The sequence below is a fragment of the Salvelinus namaycush genome, unplaced genomic scaffold (assembly GCF_016432855.1).
Source record: "Salvelinus namaycush isolate Seneca unplaced genomic scaffold, SaNama_1.0 Scaffold286, whole genome shotgun sequence".
Lineage (NCBI taxonomy): Eukaryota > Metazoa > Chordata > Actinopteri > Salmoniformes > Salmonidae > Salvelinus > Salvelinus namaycush.
Window position 1 is genome coordinate 195,932 of NW_024059741.1, and position 17,429 is coordinate 213,360.

General features: G+C 40.6%; 2 protein-coding genes across 2 annotated transcripts; both read left to right on the forward strand.

The window, feature by feature from the left end:
• The first annotated feature begins 204 nt into the window (after positions 1 to 204).
• Positions 205 to 8,183, forward strand: LOC120039634 (signal peptidase complex catalytic subunit SEC11A-like). Its single transcript, XM_038985047.1, has 6 exons — positions 205 to 383; positions 981 to 1,090; positions 1,284 to 1,433; positions 1,729 to 1,848; positions 7,479 to 7,536; positions 7,765 to 8,183. Exons 1-6 carry the CDS (start codon positions 333 to 335, stop codon positions 7,813 to 7,815), a joined length of 540 nt encoding a protein of 179 aa, XP_038840975.1. The 5' UTR covers positions 205 to 332; the 3' UTR covers positions 7,816 to 8,183.
• Positions 8,184 to 14,812: 6,629 nt separating this feature from the next.
• Positions 14,813 to 15,692, forward strand: nmbb (neuromedin Bb). Its single transcript, XM_038985045.1, has 3 exons — positions 14,813 to 14,975; positions 15,210 to 15,400; positions 15,595 to 15,692. The coding sequence occupies exons 1-3, from the start codon at positions 14,813 to 14,815 to the stop codon at positions 15,649 to 15,651; spliced, it is 411 nt and encodes a 136-aa protein (XP_038840973.1). The 3' UTR covers positions 15,652 to 15,692.
• Positions 15,693 to 17,429: the final 1,737 nt, after the last annotated feature.

A 17,429-nucleotide genomic window follows, 5' to 3' on the forward strand; every position in this document is an offset into this window, starting at 1 on the left:
TGCAGGCGGTGCCCCACTGTCTGATTCATATCGCTTGATTTCTAATGATAGTTGTCGATTAGATCGACTGATTGCAATTGAATCGGGTGTTCACTACATAAGTGAATGAAAGCTCTTAAAATTTGCATATCCAAACCTTCTGTCTGCCAGCCCCCGTATCGAGAAGCGACACCTCGACAAAATATTTTGAATGTGGGCGGAACTTCCGGCTGAGGGTACCCGGAAGATTTGGATGCAAGTTTCTCGGACGTTAATCCATATGTTCGCTTTTTATGTATCGATGACTGGTTTTTATTTAATTTAGGTAATTTTATAAACTCAATACCGGGACGATGTTGTCTATAGATTTCCTTGATGATGTGCGGCGGATGAATAAGCGCCAGGTATGTACGATAATATTGTTTTTGATGTGTGAATGTGACGGATTCTTCCAAGGCTAGTTAGCTAGCTATCTAGTTATGCTAGCAACATTAGCCGGCTGGTTAATAACACGTTGCTTAAAATGTCAAGTCGTCTATGCTAACTAGCTACCCAGCTTTCCGTGTGGTCTTAATCATGTACAAAGAAAATGACCCTGCTAGTTAAATACGTTACATCACCTATTGAACATGCATGATAAACTGGGTTGTCAAAATAACTAGCTAATAACCTTGCAAAATCAATGTAGCTTTAGCCAGTGCAATTTCCTCTCTGCCTAAATATGGTGTTACTTCAGTCTTCTTCAAACCTGGTGCTGAGGACATACAAAGTGTGCAGACTTTTATTCCAGCCTGGGGACTAACAAGGTGTGCAGGCTTCTACTAGATTCTACTGATCACCAAACCCTTTATTAACTGAAACATATGTATTAGTGCTGTGTTGGTACAAAAGCCTGCACACCTTGTTAGTCCCCAGGACCAGCTGTTGGTAGATATAGTTGTTATAAGCGAACACTAGCTTATCCTCGTCTCAACCTGACAACCTGTCTTATTTGTTTTCAGCTCTACTACCAGGTGCTGAATTTTGGTATGATAGTGTCCTCAGCCCTGATGATCTGGAAAGGACTGATGGTCGTGACAGGCAGCGAGAGCCCTATTGTTGTCGTCCTCAGGTAAAGCATTGGTGTTGGATTTATGTAGATAGGGTGCTTTTCAATAGACTCAAAGCGCTTTACATAGTAAGGGGAGATTTGCCCACTTTCACAACCAAAGTGTAGCACCAACATACCTACTGTTTGTCTGAAGCGCATCTGCTAATTTTAAGTAACCTGTCTATCCTTGACTGTAACATGTCCTTGGTTTCAGTGGAAGTATGGAGCCTGCTTTCCATCGAGGAGACCTTCTGTTCCTGACAAACCGGGTCGAGGACCCCATCAGAGTCGGAGAGATTGTGGTCTTCAGGATAGAGGGCAGAGAGATCCCCATAGTACACAGAGTACTAAAGATTCATGAAAAGTTGGTCTATGATGTTTCTGTAGTTATTGAAATGTGCTAGTTCTCTCTCGGGATAGTTCTCTTTGTTTGTTACAAGTTTAAGAAGGCCTACTTCCCCCCAAAATGTTGTATTGCTACATAACACTCAAACTAGGCTCTAAATATTCTGTAATATTTCTTACCTTGTATATGCTTTTTTTTATATATGCTGGGTAACTGAATAAATGTCATTGTCAAAGCAACTTTATAAGCTGCTCTGGGGCCAGGAAATCGATGTATGACATCCAAACTAAATCTAAATGTTGATTATCTCCAGGGAAAATGGCGAAATCAAGTTCCTGACCAAAGGTGACAACAACTCTGTAGATGACAGAGGGCTGTACAAGCCGGGACAGCACTGGCTAGAGAAGAAAGACGTGGTGGGACGAGCCAGAGGGTGAGCATTTATCTCATTCCACCAGAGTGATACTAGGCTTAGTCTGCTGTATGACTTCAGTCTCATGCTTCACTTCACTGGATCTATATGATACCATTTCCCTTGAGATATTATTTAGTGCAAAATTAAACTGAACTTGAGTCTGCGCTCATCTAGCCTGTAGTAGTGGAAGGGCTCAAGCATGGTTTAAAGTTCTCCATCAGTGACGGATTTGAGATCAGTGTAGATCCGCAATAAAAATCTCAGGGGGAAAAGTGTGGGCGGGGCTGATTTGGAGATCACATATCCTAATATGAAGTAATATTTTCCCAAATAAATGTATTATCAAATATGTTATTTTCTCTGTTACGCTGTGTGTACTGAACTGACATACTGTTGCTGACACTTGGATATTCAGATGAAAATGGCAGTTTAAAAGTTAAGAACATTTTTCCATTTGTCACATCCCTACACTCGAGGCACATTGAAGTTGCGAGAGCAGTTTTGGCAAATGTATTTTGAAAGTGGGTTTGGCCCTTTTTTTTTATTATTTAAGAGGATCCCCCCAGTTTTCCATTGCTACCACGTTTATTTCTCTACTCCTTCAATTATGTGAGTGGCATCATTTTAGAAATGCTCTGGTTACAACAGAGCACGGTTTAGGCACTTCTGCGCAAAGTAGTGATGGGCAGTTTGTTCGCAAAAAGGATTAGGTTATTTTTTGCACCAAAAAAGTCTGTTTATTTGACTCCCTGGTGTGCATACTGCTGCTTTTTGATCTCCAGACATCGACTATCTGCAGATAAATTATAAAAAGTATTCTCTGAAGATGGTAATTCCTCAGTGCAGGAACCATACTGTGAGGAGATACCCTCATTCTGCACTACGCAATTTTTTTCAGTGCTTTACATTTTTTTGTCTTTTTTATTTTATTTTTGCAAGCCATCTAATAATTTGGTCAGGTAAAAATGTATTTGAACTCAAATTTCACGATCTGACATAATGGTAGGTAACATTTTAGGCTTTAAATTAGGGGTTGACCATTTTTCATGGCTTTATGTAAATTTCTAAGCACTACTGATGAGGAGCCATTTGGGAGCCAAATGAGAAGCTCTTTTAGGTGAAAGGAGCCAAATGATCCAGCTGACCGAAAAGACTTTGAATCAATATGCAACAGCTCTAAAAGGGGCAACAGTGTCTTAAATGGACAATGACAGTTTGTAATAGAAACCAAAAATATCAAATTTTTCGAGTGAATAATAATTAATTGATATACAGTATATTTATAATAAAAGTATAGTTATTAATAACAATCAGGATGTTGTGTCCAATGGGTAAATGCAGATGGACAAACTCCATGCTTCAGCCTGTGTACATTTTATAGTCACTATGCTGCATCAGTTGGGCTACAGGTGATATTGCTTATAGCATATCTGATAATATAGACCATGCATAGGCTATATGCATGGTCCAATATGATTTTACCAATATTTTATTGGACACATTTCTGGAGGTGGTAATTTAATTTGAAATGGTTTCAGCATAATTTTATTTGCATTTTGGAGCTGAATGTCCCTTTAAAAAGTCACCAGAACTGAGCTTCTCAGTCTTATACTTACAAATTATCCCAGGGTGGACCCCGGACCCTCTAAGGAAGGGGACTGGAATTGGTCAAACTCGCAGTTTAGGTCTAATACATGTACACAATTATCCTCTTTCCCTGAAAGCATGATGGCCGTGACTTTCTGACATGAAAGGGCAGGTTAACTTGGCCCCAGACAAGTTTCAGTCACAGGATTTTTTTGTTGCTTTAACCCTTCTCAACTATTTAACCAGTTGTGAACATACTTTAAAGTACTACTTAAGTAGTATTTTTCTGTGTCTGTAGTTGGCTTTAATATTTAATATACATTTTAATTTATTCATTTTACTTTTATTTAACCAGGTAAGCTAGTTGAGAACAAGTTCTCATTTACAACTGCGACCTGGCCAAGATAAAGCAAAGCAGTGCGACATCAACAAGCATACAGTCAATAACACAATAGAAAAAAAGGAAGTCTGTATACAGTGTGTGCAAATGGCGTGAGGAGGTAGGCAATAAATAGGCCATAGTAGCGAAATGATTACAATTTAGCAGATTAACACTGGAGTGATAAATGAGCAGATGATGATGTGCAAGTAGAGATACTGGTGTGCAAAAGAGCAGAAAAGTAAATAAAAGCAATATGGGGATGAGGTAGGTAGATTGGGTGGGCTATTTACAGATGGGCTATGTACAGCTGCAGCGATCGGTTAGCTGCTCAGATAGCTGATGTTTTAAGTTAGTGAGGGAAATATAAGTCTCCAGCTTCAGCGATTTTTGCAATTTGTTCCAGTCACTGGCAGCAGAGAACTGGAAGGAAAGGCGGCCAAATGAGGTGTTGGCTTTGGGGATGACCAGTGAGATATACCTGCTGGAGCGAGTGCTACGGGTGGGTATTGTTATCGTGACCAGTGAGCTGAGATAAGGCGGAGCTTTACCTAGCATAGACTTCTAGATGACCTGGAGCCAGTGGCAACGAATATGTAGCGAGGGGCAGCCGACTAGAGCATACAGGTCGCAGTGGTGGGTGGTATAAGGTGATTTGGTAACAAAACGGATGGCACTGTGATAGACTGCATCCAGTTTGCTGAGTAGAGTATTGGAAGCTATTTTGTAGATGACATCGCTGAAGTCGAGGATCGGTAGGATAGTCAGTTTTACTAGGGTAAGTTTGGCGGCGTGAGTGAAGGAGGCTTTGTTGCGAAATAGAAAGCCGATTCTAGATTTAACTTTGGATTGGAGATGTTTAATATGAGTCTGGAAGGAGAGTTTACAGTCTAGCCAGACACCTAGGTATTTGTAGTTGTCCACATATTCTAGGTCATAACCGTCCAGGGTAGTGATGCTAGTCGGGCGGACAGGTGCAAGCAGCGAACGGTTGAAAAGCATGCATTTGGTGTAACTAGCGTTTAAGAGCAGTTGGAGGCCACGGAAGGAGTGTTGTATGGCATTGAAGCTCGTTTGGAGGTTAGGTAACACAGTGTCCAAAGAAGGGCCAGATGTACACAGAATGGTGTCGTCTGCGTAGAGGTGGATCAGGGAATCACCCGCAGCAAGAGCGACATCATTGATATATACAGAGAAAAGATTCGGCCCGAGAATTGAACCCTGTGGTACCCCCATAGAGACTGCCAGAGGTCCGGACAACAGGCCCTCCGATTTGACACACTGAACTCTGTCTGCGAAGTAGTTGGTGAACCAGGCGAGGCAGTCATTTGAGAAACCAAGGCTATTTGAGTCTGCCGATAAGAATACGGTGATTGAGAGAGTCAATAGCCTTGGCCAGGTCAATGAAGACGGCTGCCCAGTACTGTCTTTTATCGATGGCGGTTATGATATCGTTTAGTACCTTGAGCGTGGCTCAGGTACACCCGTGACCAGCTCGGAAACTGGATTGCACAGCGGAGAAGGTATGGTGGGATTCGAAATGGTCAGTGATCTGTTTATTAACTTGGCTTTCGAAGACTTTAGAGAGGCAGGGCAGGATGGATATAGGTCTATAACAGTTTGGGTCTAGAGTGTCACCCCCTTTGAAGAGGAGGATGACCACGGCAGCTTTCCAATCTTTAGGGATCTCGGACGATACGAAAGAGGTTGAACAGACTGGGAATAGGGGTTGCAACAATGGAGGCAGATAGTTTTAGAAATAGATGGTCCAGAATGTCTATCCCAGCTGATTTGTACGGTTTCAGGTTTTGCAGCTCTTTCAGAACATCTGCAACCTGGATTTGGGTGAAGGAGAAGCTGGGGAGGCTTTGGCAAGTAGCTGCGGGGGGGGGGGGGGGGGTGGTAGCCAGGAGGAAAGTATGGCCAGCCGTAGAGAAATTCTAATTGAAATTTTCGATTATCATGGATTTATTGGTGGTGACCGTGTTACCTAGCCTCAGAGCAGTGGGCAGCTTGGAGGAGGTGCTCTTGTTCTCCATGGACTTTACAGTGTCCCAAAACCTTTTGGAGTTAGAGCTACAGGATGCAAATGTCTGTTTGAAAAAGCTAGCCTTTACTTTCCTGACTGACTGCGTGTATTGGTTCCGAACTTCACTGAACAGTTGCATATCGCGGGGGCTATTCGATGCTATTGCAGTCCGCCACAGGATGTTTTTGTGCTGGTCAAGGGCAGTCAGGTCTGGAGTGAACCAAGGGCTATATCTGTTCTTAGTTCTACATTTTTTGAAAGGGGCATGCTTATTTAAGATGGTGAGGAAATTACTTTTAAAGAACGACCAGGCATCCTCGACTGACGGGATGAGGTCAATATCCTTCCAGGATACCCGGGCCAGGTCGATTAGAAAGGCCTGCTTGCAGAAGTGTTTTAGGAAGCGTTTGACAGTGATGAAGGGTGGTCGTTTGACCGCGGAACCATAGCGGATGCAGGCAATGAGGCAGTGATCGCTGAGATCTTGATTGAAAACAGCAGAGGTGTATTTGGAGGGCAAGTTGGTCAGGATAATATCTATGAGGGTGCCCATGTTTACGTATTTAGGGTTGTACCTGGTGGGCTCCTTGATGATTTGTGTGAGATTGAGGGCATCTAGCTTAGCTTGTAGGACTGCCGGTGTGTTAAGCAGATCCCAGTTTAGGTCACATAACAGAACGAACTCTGAAGATAGATGAGGGGCAATCAATTCACATATGGTGTCCAGGGCACAGCTGGGAGCTGAGGGGGGTCTATAACAGGCGGCAACGGTAAGAGACTTATTTCTGGAGAGATTAATTTTTTTAATTAGAAGCTCGGACTGTTTGGGCATAGACCAGGAAAGTATGACAGAACTTTGCAAGCTATCTCTGCAGTATATTGCAACTCCTACCCCTTTGGCAGTTCTATCTTGACAGAAAATGTTGTAGTTTGGTATGGACATCCTCAGAATTCTTGGTGGCCTTCCTAAGCCAGGATTCAGACACGGCAAGGACATCAGGGTTGGCAGAGTGTGCTAAAGCAGTGAGTAAAACAAACTTAGGGAGGAGGCTTCTGATGTTAACATGCATGAAACCAAGGCTTTTTCGATTACAGAAGTCAACAAATGAGAGTGCCTGGGACATTCCTAAAGAAAATAATGTACTTTTTACTCCATACATTTTCCATGACACCCAAACATTTTTCAATTCACACACTTATCAAGAGAACATCCCAGGTCATCAATACTGCCTCTGATCACAAATGCTTTGTTTGTAAATTATGTTGGAGTGTGCCCCTGGCTCTCCGTATATCGAAAATGTTGCCGTTTGATTTGCTTAATATAAGGAATTTGAAAGGATTTATGCTTTGACTTTTGATACTTAAGTACATTTTAGCAATTCCAGTTACTTTTGATACTTAAATATATTTAAAACCAAATAATTTTAGACTTTTACTGAAGTAGTATTTTACTGGGTGGCTTTTACTTGTCATTTTCTATGAAGGTATCTTTACTTTTACTCAAGTACGACAATTGAGTACTTTTTCCACCACTGTATTTAACTATTGAAGATGTAATGTTAGGTAATAATTTACTTGAATTGTACATCATAACAGCGTCATGACATTGTCATGAACATGTCATCTGATGTTGAATGTCAATTTTGTCTCCAGGTTTGTGCCCTACATCGGAATCGTTACCATTCTGATGAACGACTATCCCAAATTCAAGGTAAGATATTTTACATCGTCATCACTAGAAGGAAAATCACTTAAGGTTTTATGAATTGTTTACTAAATTCAGCCTTATTAGGAGCGTGATGCAGGTACTCTAAAGGTTAGAGAGCCTGACCAGCAGCCAGACACTAAACAGTGGGAGAGCAACTGGCAGACGGAAAGCTGTTAGTTTCAGATCCTCGGAACAGGGATACTAGTATTTTGTTGTTCTTCCCTTTCCCAGTACGCTGTTCTCTTCCTGCTCGGTCTGTTTGTCCTGGTCCATCGGGAGTGAGGAAGAGACTACCTAACTATCTGCCACAGAGGAAAAATTGGAAATCCCCACCCCACCATGCCTTTCAAGACAGAGAATTATGTTGATTATGTCAAATTAAGTTGCTTTTTCTGTACCATATGTTTTGAATTGTGGATAGTGTTTACATTATAAAAAAACAAGCGTTCATTATTTTTGTGAGGGAAATTAGATATAAGTTAAGTAGAATAAAGAGCTGTATTTCTTATTTGATTTTTCAGAACATGAATCCAACATTTTAGATGGTTAATTGTGTATTTTGTTTTCACTTCAATTAGGTTTTGCTTTGCTTGAAATATTGAATGACAAGTGATATGTTTGACATTAAATATGACATCTGTTACCCTCTATCCTGCATTCTGGTAACTTATGCATCTAGTGTTTTTTTTCTTATATTCAAGCATAACTTCACAAACACATTTGTGCATTTTCAAAATGCCATTATTTTACATGCAGTCTAAAAAGCTTGTTTCTCTCAATATTTTTGTGCACAAATTTGTTTACGTTGCTGTTCGTGAGCATTTCTCCTTTGCCAAGTTAATCCATCCACCTGACGTGTGTGGCAAATCAAGAAGCTGATGTGCTGGGGACAATAAACAGACCTCTAAAATGTGCAGTTTTGTCACCACTCAATGCCAGATGTCAGGGAGTTTGCAATTGGCATGATGACTGCAGGAATGTACACCAGAGCTGTTGCCAGGTAATTGAATGTTAATTTCTCTACCATAAGTCGCCTCCAACGTTGTTTAAGAGAATCTTGCAGTACATCCAACCGGCCTCACAACCACAGACCAAGTGTATGGTGGTGTGTGAGCGAGCGGTTAGCTGATGTGAACAGAGTGCCCCATTGTGGCGATGGGGTTATGGGCAGGCATAAGCTACAGACAAAAACGATTGCATGTATAGATGGCAATTTGAATGCACAGAGATACTGTGACGAGATCCTGAGGCCCATTGTCGTGCAATTAATCCGCCACCATGACCTCATGTTTCAGCATGATCATGCATGGCCCCATGTAGCAAGGATCTGTACACAACTCCTGGAAGCTGAAAAAGTCCCAGTTATTCTATGGCCTGCGTACTCACCAGACATGTCACCCATTGAGCATGTTTAGGATGATCTGGATCGACATGTACGACAGTGTGTTCCAATTCCCGCCAATATCCAGTAACTTTGCACAGCCATTGAATAGGAGTGGGACAACATTCCACAGGCCACAATCAACAGCCTGATCAGCTCTATGCGAAGGAGATGTGTCACGCTGCATGAGGCAAACGGTGATCACACCAGATATTGGTTTTCTGATCCACGCCCCTACCTTTTTTTAAGGTATCTGTGACCAACAGATGTAGATTTGTATTCCCAGTTGTGAAATCCATAGATTAGGGCCTAATGAGTTTATTTACATTGACTGATTTCCTTATATGATCTGTAACTTTATAATCTTTGAAATTGTTGCGTTTATGTTTTGGTTCAGTATATATGTGCAGTCAAAAGTTTGGACACATCTACTCATTCAAGAGATTTTCTTTTCTTGGGTTGAGGTTGGAAATTGTGGAGGCCAAGTCATCTGATGCAGCACTCCATCACTCTCCTTCTTGGTCAAATAGCCCTTACACAGCCCGGAGGTGTGTTGGGTCATTGTCCTGTTGAAAAACAAATGATAGTCCCACTAAGCGTAAACCAGATGGGATGGCGTGTCGCTGCAGAATGCTGTGGTGGCCATGCTGGTTGTGTGCCTTGAATTCTAAATAAATCACTGACAGTGTCACCAGCAAAGCACCATCACACCTCCTCCTCCATGCTTCACTGTGGGAACCAAACATGCGGAGATCATCCAGTCACCTACTCTGCGTCTCACAAAGACACAGCGGTTAGAACCAAAAATCTCAGATTTGAACTCATCCGACCAAAGGGCAGATTTCCACCGGTCTAATGTCCTCTGCTGGTGTTTCTTGGCCCAAGCAAGTCTCTTCTTATTATTAGTGTCCTTTAGTAGTGGTTTCTTTGCAGCAATTTGACCATGAAGGCCTGATTCACGTAGTCTCTGAACAGTTGGTGTTGAGATGTGTCTGTTACTTGAACTCTGAAGCATTTATTTGGGCTGCAATTTCTGAGGCTGGTAACTCTAATTAACTTATCCTCTGCAGCAGAGGTGACTTTGGGTCTTCCTTTCCTGTGGCGGTCCTCATGAGAGCCAGTTTCATCATAGCGCTTGATGGTTTTTGTGACTGCACTTGAAGAAAGGGTTCTTGAAATGTTCTGGATTGACTGACTTTCATGTCTTAAAGTAATGATGGACTGTCATTTCTCTTTGCTTATTTGAGCTGTTCTTGCCATAATATGGACTTGGTCTTTGACCAAATAGGGCTATCTTCTGTGTACCACCCCTACCTTGTCACAACACAACTGATTGGCTCAAACGCATTAAGAAGGAAAGAAATTCCACAATTTAACTTTTAACAAGGCACACCTGTTAACTACTTCCAGGTGACTACCTCATGAAGCTGGTTGAGAGAATGCCAAGAGTGTGTAAAGCTGTTATCAAGGCAAAGGGTGGCTACTTTGAGAACCTTAAATATAAAATATATTTTGATTTGTTTAACACTTTTTGGTTACTACGTGATTCCATATGTGTTATTTCATAGTTTTGATGTCTTCACTATTATTCTAAAATGTAGAAAGTAGTTCAAATTAAGAAAAACCCTTGAATGAGTAGGTGTGTCCAAACTTTTGACTGGTACTGTATATATATATATACATTTTTTTTATTTTAATAATATTCTGAACCGATGTTTGCCCTTTTGACATACAGCGCCTTCCGAAAGTTTTCATACCCCTTGACTTCTTCCACATGTTGTTGTGTTACAGCCTGAACACACAATAGCCCATAATGACAAAGAGAAAACATGTTTTTTTTTTTAAATGTTTGGACATTTATTGAAAATAAAATACAGAAATGTTTCATTTACATAAGTGTTCACACCCCTGAGTCCATATATGTTAGTCATCTTTACAGCTGTGTACAGCAGTCTTTCTGGGAAAGTCTCTAAGAGCTTTGCACACTTGGATTGTACAATATTTGCACTTTATTCTTTATTTAAATTCTTCAAGCTCTGTCTAGTTGGTTGTTGATCATAGCTAGACAGACATTTTCAAGTCTTGCCATAGTTTTTCAAGCCAATTTAAGTAAAAACTGTAACTAGGTCACTCAGGAACATTCAATGGCATCTTGGTAAGCAACTTTAATTCAGTGGCCTTGTGTTTTACATTATTGTCCCGCTGAAAGGTGAATTTGTCTCCCGGTATCTGTTGGAAAGCAGAGTGAACCAGGTTTTCCTCTAGGATGTTGCCTGTGCTTAGCTCTATTCCATTTATTTTTATCCTAAACAAACTCCCCAGTCCTTGCCGATGACAAGCATACCCAATACATGATGCAGCCACCAGCATGCGTGAAAATATGAAGAGTGGTGCTCAGGGATGTGTTGTGTTGGATTTCCCCTTAAAACATAACGCTTTGTATTCAGGACATACAATTCAATTATCTGCCACATATTTTGCTGTTTTACTTTAGGATGAATGTTTTGGGATATTTTATTTAATTCTGTGCAGACTGCATTATTTTCACTCTGTCATTTAGGTTAATATTGTGGAGTAACTACAATGTTGTTGATTCATCCTCAGTTTTCTCCTTTCACAGCCATTAAACTCTGTAACTGTTTTAAAGTCACCATTGGCCTTATGGTGAAATCGCTGAGTGGTTTCCTCCCTCTCCAGCAACTGAGTTAGGAAGTATGCCTGTATCTTTGTAGTGACTGGGTGTATTGATACACCATCCAAAGTGCAATTAATAACTTCACCATGCTCAAAAGGATTTTCAATGTCTGCTTTTGTTATTTTTACCCATCTACTAGTAGGTGCCCTTCTTTGTAAGGCATTGGAAAACCTCCCTTGTCTTTGTGGTTGAATCTGTGTTTGAAATTCACTGCTCGACTGAGGGGCCTTACAGATAATTATATATGAGGGTACAGATATGAGGTAGTCATTAAAAAAATCATGTTAAACACTATTATTACGCACAGAGTGAGTCCATGAAACTTATTATGTGACATGTTAAGCAAAGTTTTACTCCTGAATTTATTTAGGCTTGCCGTACATAACAAAAGGATTTAATTATTATTGACTCAAGACATTTCAGAATATTTATTTTAATGAATTTGTAAGAATGTCTAAAAACATAATTCCACTTTGACATTATGTGGTATTGTGTGTAGGCCAGTGATGCAAAATCTAAATTTTATCCATTTTAAATTCAGGCTGTAACACAACAAAGTATGGTCAAAGGGTGTGAATAGTTTCTGAAGACACTGTATATGCTCTCATGGGTGGGGAGGAAGAACAAAGAATTAACAAAGTTACTATGAAGATGTTATGAAGGATAAATATTTGCCTCTTCAAATCAAGCGTTTTAAAGCTTTGGGACGCAACCTGACAAAGGGTCTTATTCAATAAACACTGTACAGCATCCAAATATTCTTGAGACGCGGCCAAACAGTATTCCTCCCACACCGTTAAAATTGTTACACAATAATACAATAAATACAACCATATTTTATACATGATTTATCAACAGATATTAAGGCAGATTTTGCTCACAGTCTTCATTTGATGGACCCTTTACAGTTTCCCTGATGGTATGAGTTAAAATTCTAATTAAGCGTGGGTGGTCAGTCTTAAAATCATCTTGCATTTCTGGAGGATGTTGCTATTGTAGAGTGATAGAAGGTTTGATGGTGGTAGACTGGGATTTTAAAGCACAGCAGTTACCGCAATTTGTTTTACTTCACATTCAGACAATCTTAAAAGGACATGCAGTCTAGATGTGGCCCTGGTTTGCTTATACCGTTTCTAATTTATCTAATGGTGAATCCTATACGTCTTTATATAGAATACTGGAAATCCCTCCAACATAGTCTAATCCCCATCAAAGGGTTAATCAGGTATGTTTGGGGGAGACCAACACTTTCCAGGTCTCTAGGGAATTACCTGCATTGACTCAGTCTGTAGGTACTTCACACATCCTTCCGGCACTTTAAGATGAAATAACCTCTAATCAGTGAGCCCTTCAAATTCATGGCTTCCATGCAAGTCGAGTCCAGCTCGACCATAGACCTCAATCAACCTTTCAAGTATTGTCCTTGTCAAGTAATTTAATTTCTTAAGAGACAGTTTCCCGGTCACAGATTAAGTTAAGTCCTGGACAATGAAGCAACTTGTAAGCCATTTTATTTCCTTTGTGTTATTGAAAATGGCTCGGAAGTAAACATTTTCACGGTTAAATTTACACCTGTTGTATTCGGCACATGTGACAAATACCATTTGATTTGATTTCATGGAGATTTTACATTGACCATGCTTTTATTCCAGAACTAGGCTTAATGCCCTGTGCCCTGAGAAACCGCCCCAAATGTCTGAACGTACTTTGTCTCTCTTGCATCAAACTCCTTCATCAATGCACTTGGTTGTCTTGATAGTCCATTCATAATATCCTAATTTCTGTCACACAAACCCACGGCACCCAGGCTAAATGAAGGAACAGTGTGACTGGAGTCTTGGATGTCAAAGGTTAGACAGGGGACAATACCAAGTAGCAGGCCTAGTTCTCTTACTTAACTTCCCAGTTAGCACCCTGAAGTGTCAAAAAGGACACTGTCTCAACAGCTTTAATTCTAGGGTGAGAATCAGCAAGTCCTCTTCTGCATCTCAAAGGGCACCCGATTCCATAGTGCACTACTTTTGATCAGAGCACTACGGGCCCTGGTCAAAAGTAGTGCACTACATAGGGAATAGGGTGCTATTTGGGGTTCAAGCCCTCCTGTCCTAAGACCGGAGGCTGAGGTCCGCGGGACTGAGACTCCGGTCCAGTGACCACGACTGCCTGTGTGCCACAACTGACAGCCAAATGTCAGGCTACTCATGTGGAACTAAGGCCTTGGGGGTGTCTTGGCAGGAAATAATGGTTGCATCCCAAATGGCACCCTATTCCCTACATAACCCATAGTGCTCTGGTCAAAAGTAGTGCACGATGTATAGGCTTCCATTTGTGATGCATCCAATGTGTTGGCCTGAATTTCCTGCCATGCATCCAAGGTGTAAGGAAAGCTGAAGGGATCTGTTGAGGGCAGAGCTGATAATGGACCTAATTTACACCTCCAATCATTTCTCCTAAAATATACATTTATCTCAAGGGGCTAATACTGACTTCTCTGTTGATAATACATATATATTAGTAGAGCTGCTGCATCACCCCCAGAAACATCTGAATAAAAAAAAAAAATATGAATAAAATGTTGTTTTTTTAAAGAAAAAAAAATCTCTAAAAAAGTTGTGCCTTTACTAGTCCTGTATTAGAGGACTGATAAGGCCTTCTGTAATATGATCAACCACTTCAATAGTTGCATTGCAGAGTTCTCCAAAATAGGCCTATTCATCTATAGATTAGTCTTCTAAACTAAGAATATTGGAATTTTCCCCCTGCAGTGCCCTTAATTGAGTTTACTATGGACTAATTCATTATGAAATCATTGACATGTTGACATCGACATGTTTCCTGTAGCTGTTGACACTGATAGGCTATGTTAAAGCCACCTATTGTTCGAGCTAATCGCCCGTAATTTACGCAGCAAATATCATTTATAGATTTAAAGATTACGTACGAATCATTACGTTGTGACCGATTTAAACTGTGAGAATGACTGACAGCTTGGGTTTAGTCAACAACCATGCTTGTGAATTGCTCTGCATAAAATTCCCCTGACTTCGTGTCGGTGTCACGCAAGAGAGCCCACCCAGATCAGCATGGTATAAATGCAGCATCGGATTGGGTTTGAAAGTCTGTCACGAATAACTGCGCTTCTATTGCCATTTGGAAATTTTGCGTCCAGGAGGAGAGTTCTATAGCCTATTTCTTCCGTAGAGATGTCCGGATTTTTTTTGAACGTTTGCCAACTTGGTTTTTTTACCTACCTTGTGCTTTTTTCTTACATTTCTGTAACCACTTCAGTGAGTTTTGATTTAACCGAACTTGGAAATAAAGTTGCGAAAATTAAAGTTAATCAAAGAGGGAATCTTTGGGCGACAGGTAAGGCATGCGAAGGCTATTCTCAATCTCATCTACAACACAGCATACAATTGTGAAAGTAAAATCTGGCAATTATATCTTTTTTATTCCTAATTACAACAATGGATTAAGTCTAGCTCTTATCAAAGAAAGCTATATTTACTCTTTCAAAATATAGACTTTCAACATGTTTGGAAATATTTCATTTCACTTGAGAATCAAATGACCAAAATATAACTTTCTCTTACCTCCAAGGTCATTTTATGGGCAAGAAGAGTGTCATGGATAGCCCTCTGCTCCAGTCTCCCGATGGGCAGTCTGTGGATGCGTTCGAGGTCGCCTTGAGTCCGGAGCAGAACGGGATGGGTAATCTCTTCCAAGATGTGCTGAGGGTCGCGTTGCAAGCCCAACTCAGAGATGACACAGAGAACCGCTCTAAAAACCAGGTGAGCTATCAACAACACCAACCTGTATATGACCATAGATTTATCTGTACAATTTATAATGAGACTATCTTGTGTCAAAATTGCATTGTTTAATGGCATTATCTTAACCAGGTGAGCCTCAACCGGTCTGACAAGAGATTTAACTGTGCAGTAGAAAATACATTATTTAATGGCATTCTCTTAATATCCCATAGGAGACTGGATTGTTGATGAAGATATTAGAGAGCTACATTGAAAACAACAGAAAGTGATGCAGAGGTCTATCATAATGTTCCTTATAACCAAGATGAAGTCATCCAGTCTATGTCTATAAAGGTTTTGGTCAACATGGAATCAAATCTCATATGCTTTATCATGATTGTAACATGTCTGTTCAGTTTACAGTTGACCAAAATGCTATTTGTAATGTCACTGGATCTGAAATGAAGGGTGAATCAAATGTACATGTGTATTTATCGTTTTTGAGGATGTGCTGCATTGTATTGTTGATATTAAATTATTTATATTCAATAAAACCAATTATTTTCAAATTCTTTGACATTTACCGTACATTAAATTATTAAAGGTTCCAAAAAGGAAAAGTTAAGGTTTTCATACTTAAGGTATGAACAATTTATCAGGGTTGCAGAGTGTATGTCCTGTATACTGGACGGTTCTGACTTAGAGTATGTGGACAACTACAAATACCTAGATGTCTGGTTAGACTGTAAACTCTCCTTCCAGACTCACATTAAGCATCTCCAATCCAAAATTAAATCTAACTTCGCTCATGCTGCCAAACATACTCTCGTAAAACTGACCATCCTACCGGTCCCCGACTTCGGCGATGTCATTTACAAAATAGCCTCCAACACTCTACTCAACAAATTGGATGCAGTCTATCACAGTGCCATCCGTTTTGTCACCAAAGCCCCATATACTACCCACCACTGCGACTTGTATGCTCTCGTTGGCTGGCCCTCGCTTCATACTCGTCGCCAAACCCACTGGCTCCAGGCCATCTACAAGTCTCTGCTAGGTAAAGCCCCGCCTTATCTCAGCTCACTGGTCACCATAGCAGCACCCACCCGTAGCACGCGCTCCAGCAGGTATATCTCACTGGTCACCCCCAAAGCCAATTCTTCCTTTGGCCGCCTTTTCTTCCAGTTCTCTGCTGCCAATGACTGGAACGAACTACAAAAATCACTGAAGCTGGAGACTCATATCTCCCTCACTAGCTTTAAGCACCAGCTGTCAGAGCAGCTCACAGATCACTACACCTGTACATAGCCCATCTGTAAATAGCCCATCTAACTACCTCATCCCCATACTGTATTTATTTATTTATCTTGCTCCTTTGCACCCCAGTATCTCTACTTGCACATTCATCTTCTGCACATCTACCATTCCAGTGTTTAATTGCTATATTGTAATTACTTCGCCACCATGGCCTATTTATTGCCTTACCTCCCTTATCCTACCTCATTTGCACATACTGTATATAGACTTTGTCTACTGTTTTATTGACTGTATGTTTGTTTATTCCATGTGTAACTCTGTGTTGTTGTATGTGTCGAACTTCTTTGCTTTATCTTGTCCAGGTCGCGGTTGTAAATGAGAACTTGTTCTCAACTAGCCTACCTGGTTAAATGAAGGTGAAATAAAAAAAATACTCCAGGGAATTGTAAGAACGGAATCCTTTAGTTTTACTGAGAAAAAGAATGCCTCGTCCCCTCATAGCCTACACACATAGACCAACAACTAAGGGGAACGCAGCATACCATCGTAATAATCATTCCACAATGTGAAATTCCAGGCATGATATCAACAGCCACTTCAGAAGACCAATAAAGTGATTTAATAACACAGAGAGATATGAACAAGACCCATTCTTCACTTAAAATCGTCTCATTACTACTTGTTGACTGGAAGACTAGTCTACCAATTGACTACATTCTCATGTGTTTGTCTCTTGAAGCTTTAATTGAAGAAACAGAGAGAAAACTCCAAATTATTACTGACTGATAAATAACTTTTTATTTTTTAATAC